Raw genomic sequence first — 15830 nt, 5'->3', positions numbered from 1 at the left:
ATAGTTCCCAGTTTGGTCAACTCTCCATTCAACTGCGCTTGAGGGTCCTTCAGAACCTCTTGTAGAATATAAGCAGCCTAGATTTATTATTTGATTTCGCCTTGGTGTCCATAGGCCGAACAATGCAGGGCTGATAATAAAAGCTGAGTCAAGCCACAAATTGTGGAAGAAAAGTAGCTGATTCAAAAATAGCATAAATTCTTGTAGTTCTTGTTGCTGACATCTAAACAGAGGCCGTACACAGACAGGGAGAAGCATGTCAAATCCTTTAGTTACTGTCAGCTTCTGTATCTATTGCATTAATTTGTCAAACTGTCTGCCATTTACGAATGGAAATGAGAAAATCTTCTCCACATGTTTACTGTGTCTGACAAAATGATGAAACAAGGTGGAATGATGTTGCTCAATACTTTAAAAATATGTATCATGATTTCATTTTTATAGCTAACAATTTAACAGATTTAGGAAATCCAGCTAATGCACAATGTAGTGTAGAATAAACAAACAGTTATTCTGACATAAACAATTCTATCAAACACAAAGTAAAAAGAGAAAAGGACAAAGAAGGGATTGTTTTTGGTAAATTATGTACGTATACATAAATACTCATTGAACTTGTCCACATTTTGTTATGTTAAAATCAAAACCTTTGTGCTATAACTTTCTTCCAAATCACTTATTTAGTAGATAGAGTCCGTCTATTTTATCTCAGTATAAATACAATTGTTCTGTCAAGGTTTCAGAGGTTTTTCAGTGAACTTTATTGAAAAACCAGCTTGACAGACCAAAGGATAAATTAGACAGGTCAGAGACAAAGTTGTACAACCTGTTTAATGTTTGTCCCAAGTCATATAGGAGGAGACACAGCTAGCATGGACAAAAGTGCTCTGATGAATTTAGGCCAAATTTAACTTCTTGACAAAACTTGAAATCTTTTAGGGACAAAAAAAGAACTTCAGGCTGTGGCACAGGTTCACCTTCAAACATGCAACCTGAACTAAAATACATAAAACTAAAAGCATAGTTTTATAATATTTTGTAAAAGTTCAAACCAAAATCAATTTTAATGGCAGTGATGGAACTGACTATTGTTCATAAATACTTTCTATCTAGTCTGACTTTGCTTGTGCAATTTTGCAAAAAACAATGAGTAAAAAGTTTTTGTCTCTAGGTGTGCAAAGGTCCCAAAAACGACTTCTAACTGTTATTGCACCTAAAGGTGCTTCTTTATCTCATCACTCCCTGAAGAGTCAAAAGCAAATGCATGTCATTTTATTTCAGATTTTTAAGTGTAAGAAATATTATGCCTCCTTTTTCTTCCATTTTCCCATCATACAAGACTTTGTGTTGATGTTACATATTGCTGTTTGTGGGTTTTACAGCAACAAAATGCAAGAAAGATGTGGATACTTTTTTATTGTACTGCAAACATTATTTTTGATTATGCAGTGTTTGTATAATTGCTGCATTGCTTTCATTCAGCTTGATCCCCAAAATAAATAAGCTGTTCAAAGGATATATTTTATGCCCTGCAGCTGCTCCTTTTAGAAAACAAGCAGACCAACTAATTCCTAATGAGAGAGCATGATAAATTCATTACAGTACATACCATTAGCTTTGACTTTGTGTGTTGTTGAGTTTATTTATTTCATTATCTCGAGAGTGTGGTGTGAATTAGCTTTGCTGTCCAGAGCTGACAAGAGTAGTAGAGGTTCCTGCTGAGATCAATACATCAGTGCCTGTAGCTGTTGTCGGGAGCTGTGGTGGGTTTATGTGTGTGTCTAATAGCATGTGACACTCATTAGACTTCAATCAGACCTTCTGCCCACCTGCCTGAAAAAGACAAGTCAGTGACCACACAACTCCACTTCTGCATGTCACACGTCTCACATAGACATGTACAGAGGAAGAATGTGCACGCTGAATGATGCATACTAGAGGCATGGCTGACAGTCTGGCACCTCTGATGACACGAATGGAGACGCCACCTGACACCAGAATTCCTCTTTCTGCACAACATAACAGATAATAGTTCCAGACCTCGTTGTCACTTGCTCTGGGACGCAGAACAAAAGGTGTGCAGGATCTGCTTTCAAACACATCTGCACACAGACACACTGATAATGCACAAAATATGTGGAAAAAGGCAGACTTACAGAAAAGCACAAACTGACCCATAACACTTTATCATTTGGCATGTTTCTGCATGCACATACAAATATTATCATCCATGATTAAACAAACACTCACACATGCATGTATTCAAGCCTGAAGTCAAGCTTGAGCATGTTCTCACATTAGCGCTTGCCAACAACACATTGACATGACCTGTGGCAGATCTATAAGTAGAAATTCACAAACCCAAAGGCTCTAATGATGTAAGCTGCATAATTCACCTTCTTGTTTTAGAAAAATATTCTATCACCAAATGTGTAGCAACAATTGTTTAGAAATGACCCATTTTTATCCAAGCCACCATTCAGTTTGAGGGGCAAAAGGGACATTTTCTCCACTTTCAGTATTGTTCAAACAAACCCAAAGCAAGCCCCTTTTGTACTGTAAAAGGTTTACTTTCCCATTATTTTTATTGGTCCCTTCTGCACATTGGATGATTAAGCACTCTGTTAAAGGCTCCTAACAAATATCTTTGATTCACTTCCATTCTAACTTTTATCCAGAGGGTTCTACTTTAAATTGAATAAAAACTAAATATTCTCCTTTTAGATCCTTTTTTGCCCTTATTGACAGAAAAAACTAGAAACATCTAGTTAAACGCTGCACATAGGTGCAGTTGTTAGAATAAAATTCCCACTCTGGAACCAAATGCTCACACTATTCAAAACAGGAGCACATCAAAAGTCACATGCATATTTCAAAGACTTCATGTTCTATAAAGTACATTATATTTCCTCAGGTTTCTGATCTGCATAATCTATTTTTTTTTTATTCTTCAGTATGACAAATTAAACAATAGGGAGGCATATGGTCATTATTTATAATGACCATTTATATGGTCATTGCAAACTGTATAAATAGTGTGAATAACAAGGTATGGACATGCTGCAATTTAAATGACTAAGTTTAGCAAAACAACTGACAATTTATACAAACACCTCCAACTTGGATGAGAAATGCACTAGTTTTCTCTGGGATAATTAAATGTGAACAGTTTATGTTGCACTTTAAAATATGAAACATTGACCTTTGAAGCAGGAACCTCTAACAAGGTAAATGTTGACACTTTCAAAAGGTGTTTGTATTTCAAAATTCTAGACTGAGGATGTGTGAGCGTTCAAATCTTAAGGTGATGGTGAAAATAATACCTACTGAAAATGTTTACTTTAAAGTCATATTAGTGCTATCTATGTTATATTTTTTGCTTCATATATGATTCCAGTATCATTTCACACACGAGTCAATTTCCTTTGTACCTAATTTACATAGATAGTCATTTAACTTAGTTATGCAAGATAATGATAATGTCTTTAAGTAATATGAACATTAAAGAAAGCCACAGGAACAAACTTTATAGTTTCATCCTCCCTTCCCATTAGCATGACCACGAAACCATTCAGTGTTAATCCCAATGAGAAAATGCTCATCTGCATATTTACAGTTTCATTCTTCACTTCATTTAGCAAAGAAAAAAATCACCACTACCATTACTTGGTGTGCTTTGCTTTGACTCACTCATCAACACCGCATATTTAACTCTCCTTTTTTGTGAACGTAATTAGGGTATTACTGTGAAATTACAGAGACACCACTCACTTATTTCACAGATCTCAATTATCAGTGCTTAACTTCTCCATTTGCTGAAAAATGTTTTTTTCCCTCCTTTTTTTTTTACATATAAGATAGTCAAGGAGTTTAGGATTTCATAGGAATAAAAAGTGGTCAAAATTACAAATCTAACTCCTTGCTAGCAACACTGGAAACCTGTGAATTAAATTGGATTTGAAATGAAGAACTAGAAGGAGGTAGATATAATTACCAAATGCCAGAGTATAATCACAAAATCATATATCAACTGTACAGACACAAGGCTCCACAGACTCATGCTCAGAACAAGGCTCTTTGAGACATTTGTTATAACAGTGTTTGCCAGAAGGTTCATTTTATGTGGACAAGCTGATTGTCTTGAAGCTGACTCTCCAGAGACTGGGCCCATTTTTCAAACCACTGGTTATGTGCCTGCATCTCATCGATCAGCGGACTCACTGTCCCCTCAGAGCAACATGAATTAACTCGTGTTCCTAAACACAGCCTTGAAGGAGATTCTCATTGCCATAATTCTGTTTCTTGGACCTAGATGATTGCGTTGTTTCATACAGGTCATGCATTTTTAGAAGAGCTGCAAATTTTACACTAACCGATTGCATTATTGATCTCAGTGGCTTCCAGCGCTCTAAATCCCCTTGTATCCACTTGTTGGTCTCATGATAAAGTGTGAATGTTTGCTGGGGAGGCAGTTTTTGTCCTGAGCATGCTATTTAGCTGTTCTATATTGTGCTACTTTGATTAGTTATGCTAGTTATTTACTTGCAGTTCCATGGAATACATGTGACAGTTTTTCTTTGACCAATATTAAGATATTGAAATTGTTGTGCACAGCACAGTATTATTGCACTTTTGTAAAAATGTCTTGAAAATATTTCAAAAATATGATTGGGAGATTAAATTATTGCACCAAGGTTGCACCAAGGAACTTGGATAATTGTGCAGAAACAGGAAATTAGTAGTAGCAGTAGCAGTCATCATAGTTGTGGTATTAGTGTTAATATTTGCATTAATTTCTGTCATTCACATAATACTTTTAACATATTCACACCAAAGACCGTTTGCATCAAACTCTATATGTTGTTAAGAAATATTTGGTCATGATAAATGAACTACTGCCAAAGTGAGATTGTGTCTTTAACAGTGGTAAAGGTAATACATAATTAAACATACATTAAAATAATATTTAACATATACAAACATATGGAAAAGTAATCCCAGGAAAATGAGAGTATGACCTCTACAAAAACTAGTTTGTGTAAAGATTCTTACAGAGAGGTGTGTATTGTTAATTTGACAACTGCTGTCCATATACTTTCATATGTGTAACTGTGTAATTGCTGTTTGTCAAAAAAAATCCTTCATGTCATTACAAGGGTTTAGTTGTTTTTTGAGTTTCAAACAGTCATTATAGCTCTCCTCACATTCTGTAGTTCTAACACATAGTTGCAGGCAACTATTCACACTGTTGTATTTCACCAGCAGAACCCAAGGTTTTTATTTGCTTTATAGTTTGCCGTTTGAAGTACAGAAGACAGAAAATGTTCCTTCAGGCTTTAAATGAATAATGTTTTAATGGCAGTTGTGCAAAAAATAACCAAACTGGTTACTGGTGAAGCCACACAAAAGTCTTGTGCCACACAAAAGACAAGATACCAAATGATAAGAGATTCACATTGATCAAAAATATTTACAAAATCATTATTTGCTGAGATTAAGCAGCTGCTCAAAACTGACAAGTAGTTTATGAGCAGCTCAACATCTTTATTTGATATGTTTTGCAAAGTCTACTTGTGAAGTTGGTTTTATAGATCAACTTCTGTTTAGACTGTTTAAAGAGTGTGATCAGAAAGTGATGGCTGGTTCTGTTGTCTTTAACATTTTTAGGCATTTTATGAATAATTACGGAAATACTTCAATTGGATAACTTCTGCTTCTGCTTATATTAAAATTTTAATGGGTCAAACTTAAGCTAAATATCTCTGGAAAAGATTTTCTTATTTGGAGCAAAATTTATCTTAGCAAATTGAGGTGGTGAGAAAAAAGCTTGCAAATCACACAGGAAGAGTGAAAGTTGTTAACCATGACTTGAACTTAACAATTAGACAGATTTCTAAAGTCTTTCCAAACTAGATTTAACACTATCTGGTTTTTTGCTAACTTCATTTCTCTCTATTCCACTTGTATTTGCAGGGAAGAGTCTGTGACAAAGCGTTTGAAACTTGTTTTCTTAATTATAATAATAAATTATAATACTTTCTTGGGTTTATTGGGTAGCCATTATCAGTCTCTACTTTGCTAAAAATAGCTTTTTATCCTTATAAAAACTCATATTAAATCACCAAATATTTTATAAGAGGTTTTAATTATAATATTGAAATTTCACTGTGACGTTTTAACCTCAGCATTATCAAAGCTTCATGCACCCCCTGTGATCATTGATGCCCCCCTAAGGGGAGGGCATGGACCCCAGACTGGGAAGCACCACTCTCTCTGTATGAAGGCGTGCACACTAATGTGTGTTTGTGTCTGCAGGAGCTGAGATGTGTAAATGCCAGCGGTAATTAAGGAGATCCAGAGCTGGGATGGTTGAAAAAGGGGGTTGTGTTCTATTTCTGTCAGTAGCTTTGATGGGTGAGGTTTACTTTGAACACAGAAGGCACAGTGTGTAAGAAGGGGTGTGTGTGTGTGCATATGGGATCTGGACCCAGTGTTAAGCTGTCCACAAAGTCCACCTATTTATACTCATAAATATAGTTATAGTGGCTGTTTATGAGTAAGACTCTGAGGAGCAAATATTTGTCTATTATGCAGGCGCCACAGCTATTAACAATCCAAATATGCTTCAGAGAATAAAGAAAATTAAAAGCAGGCAGAGTTTTATTTTACATAAAGTTATTTAAATGCTTAGCAATACAGGGAAAACAAAAAATGAGCCAATATTGTACCTAATGAGTAGAAGATGCATGACAGCCAGAATCTGTCATGATTCTGGCTGTCATGGTCTGACATTTATGTCAGACCATGTGGAAATAAATATAAAGTAAAGCATTTCCTACAATCATCGGTTAGGGTGGGGCATGGAGGGTGTTTGCCTCCAGGGTTTTGATCTACCCTCACTAAACAACGAAGAGTCCATCAGCAACAGATACACTCTCAATTATTCAGGAGGTTAGCATGAAAAATGAATGGCTGCTTCCTGTAGTGAGAGGTGTGGTGCTGCACTGGTGCCTGAATGATTGAGGCAGACCAGTGCGTTTACAACAGATCTTAGTAAAGGCGACGGTTTCCTCTTGGTGATATGTGGATGGGTGCTTTTGTTTCATTACTGACTGAGACCACAGCTGCTGGACAGATGCCTCGATCTCATCAATACAAAGAAACTCAAATGTTTTCTTGTTTGGCACTCTGACTTGCTGTTAGGATGTTTTCTGGGGTCATTGAGTGCTTTAGGTCTCTAAAAAGATCAGAAATGTTTGGATGACCCAGCCAGGGCTGTGAAGACCCCATCTTATTTCTGATTAACACTATTCCAGTGAAAAATTCCCCTAACTGCAGCCAATGTAGCGCTTGGCTGTTGTCTCCCTCATATGATCTTATACCTTTACTAAAGACCTGTGCTGGTCACAAGATGGTAATCTGTGTACAAATCCTATGAAATGACATAACTAATAAAGAATTATTGATATTATGTTGTGTTTAGTTTATTTACAGATTAAATGTTTTCTGTTTCAGTTCTTTATTTCAGTTGCATTGTGACATTTGGCTGAACATTCTTTCAGGTAGGGAGACTTGCAATCTTTCCTGTTCAGGGAGAATGTGGGAGAAAATGTCAGTTTGTTTCTTATAATTTCTATGGGTTTAATTTGAGTTTGGTAATTGAGTGTTTACCTTTTCTGGTGCGTCTCCTCAGCAGGGTGGAGCGGCAAAGGGAGACAAATGCTTCAGGTGCTGCTGAAAAGCTCCTGGAGCATGACCATGTCAATTAAGAGGAGTAATGCTCTGAGGATTTATATTAAGTTAAATTTCTTCTTTGTTTGACCTTAGATTAGTTTAATTCTATAATTCTAATGATTTGCATGCATGTAAATATTTATAGTACCATTTATTGTTTTGTATTAGGTTTGTGTAAATAATGTTTTCTTGTTTTGTTTTTGACAACCCTGTTACTTGGTATGAGTGGTGAAATTGCCCAAGGTATTAAAGCCAGCTTCTTTGTCTCACTGTGTAATGGGTGTCGGTGCAAATGTAACATGCAGCTCTGAATAAATCCACCTTGACTGCATTTTGCTGAGCCATCGCCGGTCAAAGTAACATTATCTATCTGAAAACAAATTTTTGCATTTAATCTAGTTATACGTGTCTCACATTAAATTGATGAGATTATCTTAAACATCTATGTGAAACAAGCAAGCAAAAACAGAAGAAGTATTTAAGGGAGCAGATACTTTTTCACAGTACTCTACATGTACATATATCAATTTTGAACTTCTGCTTTCAATTTTAAAAAGGTTTTTAGCTCTTTGTTGATGTAAGTGGGTCGTGCAATGCAGGATTAACAATGCAGGAATGCCACACGTTTGCCCTCTTCTCTTTTAGGATTAGAGTGGTGGAAAGCCAGTTATTCCTGATGCCATGTCACTTTGTTCTAGGTGATAACTATTTGGCACTGGCTGACTGCTCATCTTTGTCTTCCCTATGGCTTCTTACTTTGTCTTTCTTTTTCTTTCTGAATAATTTGTGTCTTCCTTTGTCCTATTGTCAAGTTTTTTTTCTTCAAGCAGATTGATCTACAAAGAAAGGAAAAAGTGGGGGGGAAAAGAAGCTCCCCATGGAATCTAATATTAGCTCCTGTTCTGCTTGTCTTGTCTCCACAGGTGGTCCATCACGCTGGTCTTCTCCTCCATGTGACTGCTGCTGCAAGAACCACAAGGGTGATGGCGAAGGCGAGAGTGGCACTTCGTTCAACGAGCTTTCAACCTCCAGCTCAGAGAGCCAGTCGGAGACCAGCTCTCCCCAGGGAACAGTCATCAGAGGTCCAGTCACCCGTCAGTCGCACCCTCATGCCAAGGTCCAGACCCTCGACAGGCCACCTAAGAAAGGCCCAGTTAGCATGATTCAGCAGTCTGACCAGCGACGAAAGAGTGACTTGCTGCGCACTCTTACAGCCAGTTCGCGAGACACCAGTGGCTGCAAGAAACGACCCGTAAAAGAAAAGCCAACGGTTCAGGAGGAGCTGCAAAAATGCATTCAAGACTTCCACAAGATCAAGATCCCAGAGAGGTTTCCTGGAAGGCAGTACGTGTGGCAGACCGACCTGCTGAGAAAGTACCGCCTTTGAGCCTGAATTTTGGAGGGAAGCATGGAGGGAGCAAGCAAGCACACGGCCAAGGATCAGTTTACGTGTTTTTCCATCATGAATCTTTTCAAACAAAATCAACTTTGAGGAGGACACTTCATGACAGGATGTTGAAAGTCAAAAGAAAGAAATAATCATCAAAAAAGGCAGTTGCAAAGGCTCTTGGTAAATGTAGTATGTACAGTATGTGTTTATATGTAGTTTAGACCAAGTAAATACTCTATGTATGTGCAGTAACTTGCAGACTGCATCAGCATTGGACCAAAACAGCAGATCAGCTAACTGATCAAACAACTGAAATCATTACTGGTTGCACCTGGTGTTACTGATGGCTAATGGATTGCACGGACTGTAATCAGCCATCCTTTTGACAGAAAAAATTACAAAGCAACATTTCTGATCCAACAAAGACAAACACTGATTTACTGCGTGATTGTATGAGTGCGGTGGTGTGTACGTGTGTGTTTGTGCCCAGGTGGCCTGGAGGTCAAAGATAAATCTGCATCGGGACTCATCAATAATTCATGCAGTTCCAACAGAGCTCTCACCATAAATACTCCCTGAGATCTCTGCTGCCACAGTGGCACAAACAGCTGGGCTGATTACTTTACTTTTAGGTAACATTTGGAGAGTCTTGAGCCAGAAGGAGGCACAATTTCATCAGCATATAAATTAATTCCCCTTCTTAGAGGCAGGTTATGTTGCAAATGTGCCCCAAGAGCACCAAGCAGCAGCACATTGCTCTAATTTTTACAAAGCTGCCTGAATGTAGATCAACAGTCAGTTGTGAGGGATGAGGGAAAGAGAAAAAGCAAAGGTTTGGTAGAACGGAGTAAAACTCCAACAATTGGATCACAGTCATCATATTCACATAAACAAAACAAAAAAAAATCCTCCTTACTCACACTGAACAATAAATCATGGTATAATTAAAGCCTCACTTCGTTTGACAGTGCCATACAGACAGAAAAGGCTGTACTAGTGGTGTTTTCTAACTCTGCCAACACGGTTCAAGGCCACACTTCCACACTTACTGTTGACAAGCTAATCAATAGTTATTGATGATCGGTCTGATGAAAGAGCTGATATATGTAGTTCTTGTTTACAGTTACTAATGAAGTCTTTGGGTTTTTAACAAAAAGATGCAACTCGTGATTAATTTACTCTTTTAGTCATTACTCTTGTATTTAAGTTAGTAGAGGCAAGGGAATGTATTGCAAAGCAGCAACAGACATTAGTATAGCAGTGATCTTTAATAAAAAAAACTGCTACCATACTAGATAAATAAAGTTACTTTACCTTTTTATTGCAATTATAATGGAAAACACTAAAGTCCAATTTAAATTATGTGGTTTAAAATTGATGACAGTCAGCTGGTAAAAGTTTTTGTATTTATTTAAAAAAAAAAAGTCTTTGTCAAACTAATTATTTTCTTTTTGCCAGAGTACATTTCACTTACTGGGTCATCTGAAGAGACATTTCATCAAAAATAAAAATAAAAATAGAGAATATGCCCCATTATTGAGATTTTTGAATGATTGCATTAAAGTAGTTGGCTGCAGTTAACTCTTGATATGTTATATTCTCTAAAGTATTTTCTTGTCCCCTTTCAAACATGAACTTAAGTTACATTCCACTCTTAATGATATTTAGAAACATCTTGCACAGCATAACATAGTAACAGAAGCTACTGAGAGGAGGATAGTTGGTCCTTTAAAAGACTTCAAACAGCTGCAGGACTCCAGAGGAATTGGTCAATAAGATGACATCAACATTAACCATTACTACACTGAGAGTAAGTGTGGAAATTTATGCTTTATAGAAAATGCAGAAATCCGCAAATACTTTACGTTAAATAAATAGAATCAAAATCTGTGACCAAAAATTGTCAATCAAGAAATCCCTAGACAACGGCAATACACTTAATATTAAACAGTGAGAACAACAATGAAACGAAATACTGTTGGTCCCCAGCTAACTGCGCATGAAAAAAGAAATGAAGCACTCAGAGAAAGGCTCCTAAAATGACATAAATATGGAATAAATGTAGTGTCTGTTGGAGGATATTTTAGGTGTCATCAAGGTATCTGTGTTGTGTGTAAGTAAAAAAAAAAATCTTCAAAGAACAGCAATATATTTGGAAAAGAACTAATAGAAATCTGACATAAATTATTTTATTGCTTTTGAACTTTAATATTCTTAAAGTTGAAATGATTTGGGTTTTGAAATGATTAAAAATGTTTGTTATTCTTTTATTATTTCAAAGCACGCATTATTAAAACACATATAACAAACTTACTAAATACTTATCTAGATATAGGTTTATTTAAAAAATGCCCCTACAAATGCTTTATTACTATAGTTATTTTTATATTCAAAGGACTTTTATTTCAATATAATTACTGAAATGTTCTCATGCTGGCCACAAAATGAATTTAATGTGAGAGTTTGCAGAGAGCTATTATTCACAGATGCCCATTTATCAGCTCAGATTTATAGTAATTTATAGTAGGGCTCAGGAAACGTGTTGCAGTAGGTTCCAAATGAGAAACAGCCACTCTCCTCATGTTAAATGCGAGGTATAATAAGGCTTATTTTTCTATGTTTTCAGAATATTTCAGTTTTACTTTAATGTATTTTATAATTTTTGTTTAAAGACCAATTCTTTTCACCTGGGCTACATGTCATATGTAAATAAGCACAATAAATCATATTCAAGTAGAACAATGTAATATACTGTGTATATAAAACATCTCGATCCGCAGGGCGCTGCTGCTCTGTTATCTCAGTGATCCAGTAGTCCGCTTAAAATGTGTATGACGCTCTTTGTTTTGGCATGTAATGCTTGGCCATCACAGGTGAAAGAAAATGAATTGCATATCTGTATATTACAACAAATTTTCTGTCATTTCATTTAGGACAACAGTATTAAAGGGAACAGTCAGCTTTTTGTCTCCGAATGCTGCAGAAAAAGTCAAATATCAGTAAGATATTTCAATAATCAGATTTTATGTAAGCTGAATTGTTCAAAAAGGATAATTGACTAAAAGTAAGTTTAAATTTGAAATGTGAAAGTAAATGCAAGCTGAACAGGAAGAAATTGTATGGTGCTGAACGTGTTTTACAGTGATTTATCAGTAGGTCTTCTATATTTTAGTCCAAAGCATCAGTCATGGATTATGCAGCCATAACTGCGTGGAAAAACCTTTTCAGTAAAGTTGGAATGCAATAAAAGTGCATTGTCAGGGAAAAATAATAGTGAAAAACCATCTGCACAAAAGAATAACAGCAACCAAGTGTACTCAAAACCAACAAGGATAAAATGAGTAATTTTGTTGAGTTCTTGTGACTACTCAATACATTCAATAGTCATGTTTGCTGTTCTTCTTTCTGCATGAAATGAAACAGTAATGTCAAGCTAAAATTCAATAAGTTGAACCTATTTCATGTTGCTAGCATCCACATGTTTTTTTTTTCCACAGTAGAGTACATATTATGTAGGGCCTTTTGAAAAAACATCTTAATTTTTTTGATAAATATACATGTACAAGACAGAAGAGAAGGAAAAAGGATCAAATTTCTTCTCCTAAGGCCCAGAATTGTCAGCAATATTGAATACAGTGTCAAGGAACAGGTTTTTTGACATCGTTCCTGTCAATACCTTTGAAACTCTCTGCAAGCTCATAGAACTATAATATAAAACATGTGATCAATATGACTCATTTTATGTCACATGCCAGCTGACATTAAACATATGTTTTCAATAATTCAACGGGTGAACATACATATTAGTTTGTTTGTTCTGAAGCACAACTGAAAAAATATTCAGGATCAATTATTTGATCACTGGATTAAAAACCACTTAATTTTAGTTCAATCTTCTGTTACCTGAACTTCCATCAATATTGTTTAATGCTTGAATTCACATATCTGACAAGCATAAAGGTTCAAACACACATTACATTACAGGGAGAGATGTCTGATTGTCTCAGAGAGAAAGGTTGCATAGCTTTTAGCTCATATGGAGTTTAGAAAATATTAATACCCCTTATATATTTTTTTCAGATTTCACATAAACACACAGTTATCTGTACTTATTTATTTATGTTTGCTTGTACAGAATAGTGTATCATTGTAAAATAATACACTATGACAAATAAAAATCTGAAAAGTGTGGTGTGAATATGTATTCAGTACCCTACTCTGACATCCCTGGATAAAACTCCTTCATAAGTTATTTAATTAGAGATTAGAGTCTGATATGTTATTTCATCTCAGTATAAATTGAGCTTTTTTTAAGGTCTCAAAGGTTTTTTTGAAGAACCTTAGTGCACAAACAAATGACACATCAGATAGGTCAGGGAGAAGCTATAGAGAATTTTAAAGCAATGTTAGGTTATACAATTATTACCCAGCCTTTCAACATGGAGCCAAGTTGAAACTAACATCACCAAATGGAGAGCATGACAAATCTGCAAACCTATCAAGGCATAGCCATCCATTTAAACTCAGAGGCCTTGCAAAGGGAGCATGAATCACAGGAGCAGCAAAGAGGCGCGTAGTAACTCTGAAGGAGGAGCAGGAACTCATAACCCAGGTAATGCAGACTACCTGCAAGACTTTGGGAAACATTATGTGTGGTGGAAAAAGAATTCTCTGAACACACCATACTTAACATAATTGGTGGTGTAATTTTGGGATAAATCTAAATGTAAATGAGAATTGTTTGGTAAAACTTTAAAAGTAATGCTCACAAACACTCTCCATCCAGTGTGACTAAGCTTTAGTTATACTGTCAAGAAAACGGATAATTATTTCAGTTTCTAAATGTTTAAAGCTGACTATGACAAGTGTTTAATAAGGAAGGAGTTGGCAGAAATCAGGTGCACACCACACTGTTCAGAGTTAAAAAAAATTGTAAGTTTTGAAAGCCATGTACTATTTTCCTTCCCATTCAAAGTTAAATGCTACTTGTCTACATAAAAATGTATTAATTTTTGCAGTTGTCTCCTGCTGGAATGTGGAAAAACATCAGGGTGTATTGATAGTTTTGCAAGGCTCTGTAAAACTGCAAAGTTGCATTTGGCTTTCTTGCACAGTTCATTTTCAGTCCATGTTTAACAGGAAAAAATAAGCTGCTACCAGGATCTGTGTTTGCTTGACTCTGCTGCTTCTTCTTCTTTTGTTTTGCTTTGATACATTCTAGAAACAAGGTCATCCATGCAGCTGAAAGTAAAAGTCATTTGTAAACATACGAATGATTGAAAATTTAAACGAACGTTTGACACCTGGTGGCCTTCTAGAGTTGTCTATAGCTGTTTTTGCACAATGTATAGAATAATCTACAACACACAAACAGGGAAGTATTTGAAAGCAAAGAGTTGCATCCATGTCCAGCACATCAGCACAGACCCAACTCATATCTATCTTCAAACATTTTGAGTGCATGAGATTATATGAGGTTCTTTCTGCTTGAAATTATACTGATTAATGTAAATTAGTAAATCACGTGTGCAATTTATGTCTTAGGACAAATGTGATGTTTGAAAATGAGGAGAGCCTGAACCAATGTAAAGTTTGCCAGTTTATGTTATTTTGCAGTACTTTTTATGTCTCAAACTGATTTCCTCCCCTAACGTTTTGGCCATGGCCTTTAAATGAAACCCAAGCACATGACTGAAGCCCTTGCTTTGTTTATGCTGCCTTTGACGACCCTGCCAGGCAAAAAAAGGAAGTCATAATATTCCAACATCACAATGGCAGACCTGGAGTCGTGTGTTTGAAGCAAAAGGGTGTGTTTTGATGTATGTTGATGTGACACACATTACAAAAAGAAAAAAAGCAACAAAACATTGTGAGCATGTTGGTATAAACTTATGACAGATTTAAATTAGTCTGTTCTTGTGAAATGAGTATGTGACAAACGAATATTTGACAGAAAAGAGAACATTTAAAAAAAAAGATAAGCACAAATGTGTCGATTGTTGCTGTTCCTCCACTGGTGTATAAAGTTCTTAATAAAACAACTCTGCAACATGACTAAACTCCTGCAAAACAAAGCAACTCTCACGGCAAGCTTGATGTTAATAGAAACTTGTTACACTACAAATCATCATAGAACTTTTAAACATTATTTGCTAACTGTAGCATTTCATAACCCTGTCTTTAAAAATATTAATTTTTTCCTTTGAACTGTGGATAAAAGTAATTCAACACAGTAAAACTGAATTTCAAGAAGTCTGACATCTGTGCTGAGAGTTGCTCTGTATTTAAGGTGTTATGTTCTGTTTCTATGTCTGCCTTTATAGACAGTACAATTCATTTGAAAGTCTTTAGATAAAAAGCTGTCATTTTGAAATGTATGAGTACAACCAATAAACAAGATGAACTATACAGCTACTAATAAGTAAAGCTTATTTTTTTAATCATGAATATACTGTATATGTACTGATTAAAATCCTGTTTACTGTAGTGGAGCAATCATGCAAAGGACATTTTAGAAAAATTAATTAGAGTTTATTTGGAAACGTTTTTTTTTAGCAAAGTTACTAGTGCTATGATGTTTATCAACACTAACATTTCAGGTTAACATATTCAATTCAAGGAATGTTTCATATTTAAATATTTTTAGGTAACAATTAGTAAACCGAGACATCCTGTCTCCTTAGAATATTAATATAGAGTAGCACAG

At 35.7% G+C, this 15830-nt stretch overlaps 1 protein-coding gene across 2 annotated transcripts in view; it reads left to right on the top strand.

Moving 5' to 3' along the window:
* The window catches only part of kctd16 (potassium channel tetramerization domain containing 16), an 87440-nt gene extending 71908 nt beyond the window's left edge, over positions 1–15532 (top strand). The window contains exon 3 of one of the 2 annotated variants that reach the window (XR_002753505.1): positions 8658–8735. Coding sequence is in view for 1 of the 2 variants with exons in the window: in XM_005805442.2 (XP_005805499.1) it covers positions 8658–9121 (464 nt within the window). In the remaining variant the exon portion in view is untranslated. Of the gene's footprint in view, positions 1–8657 lie in introns of both variants that reach the window. The other variant, XM_005805442.2, reaches the window with a different exon arrangement.
* The last annotated feature ends 298 nt before the right edge of the window (positions 15533–15830 follow it).

Source organism: Xiphophorus maculatus, chromosome 11 (assembly GCF_002775205.1).
Source record: "Xiphophorus maculatus strain JP 163 A chromosome 11, X_maculatus-5.0-male, whole genome shotgun sequence".
NCBI lineage: Eukaryota > Metazoa > Chordata > Actinopteri > Cyprinodontiformes > Poeciliidae > Xiphophorus > Xiphophorus maculatus.
Note: the sequence above shows the minus strand (reverse complement) of the source record. Positions and strands in the feature narration are given on the sequence as shown.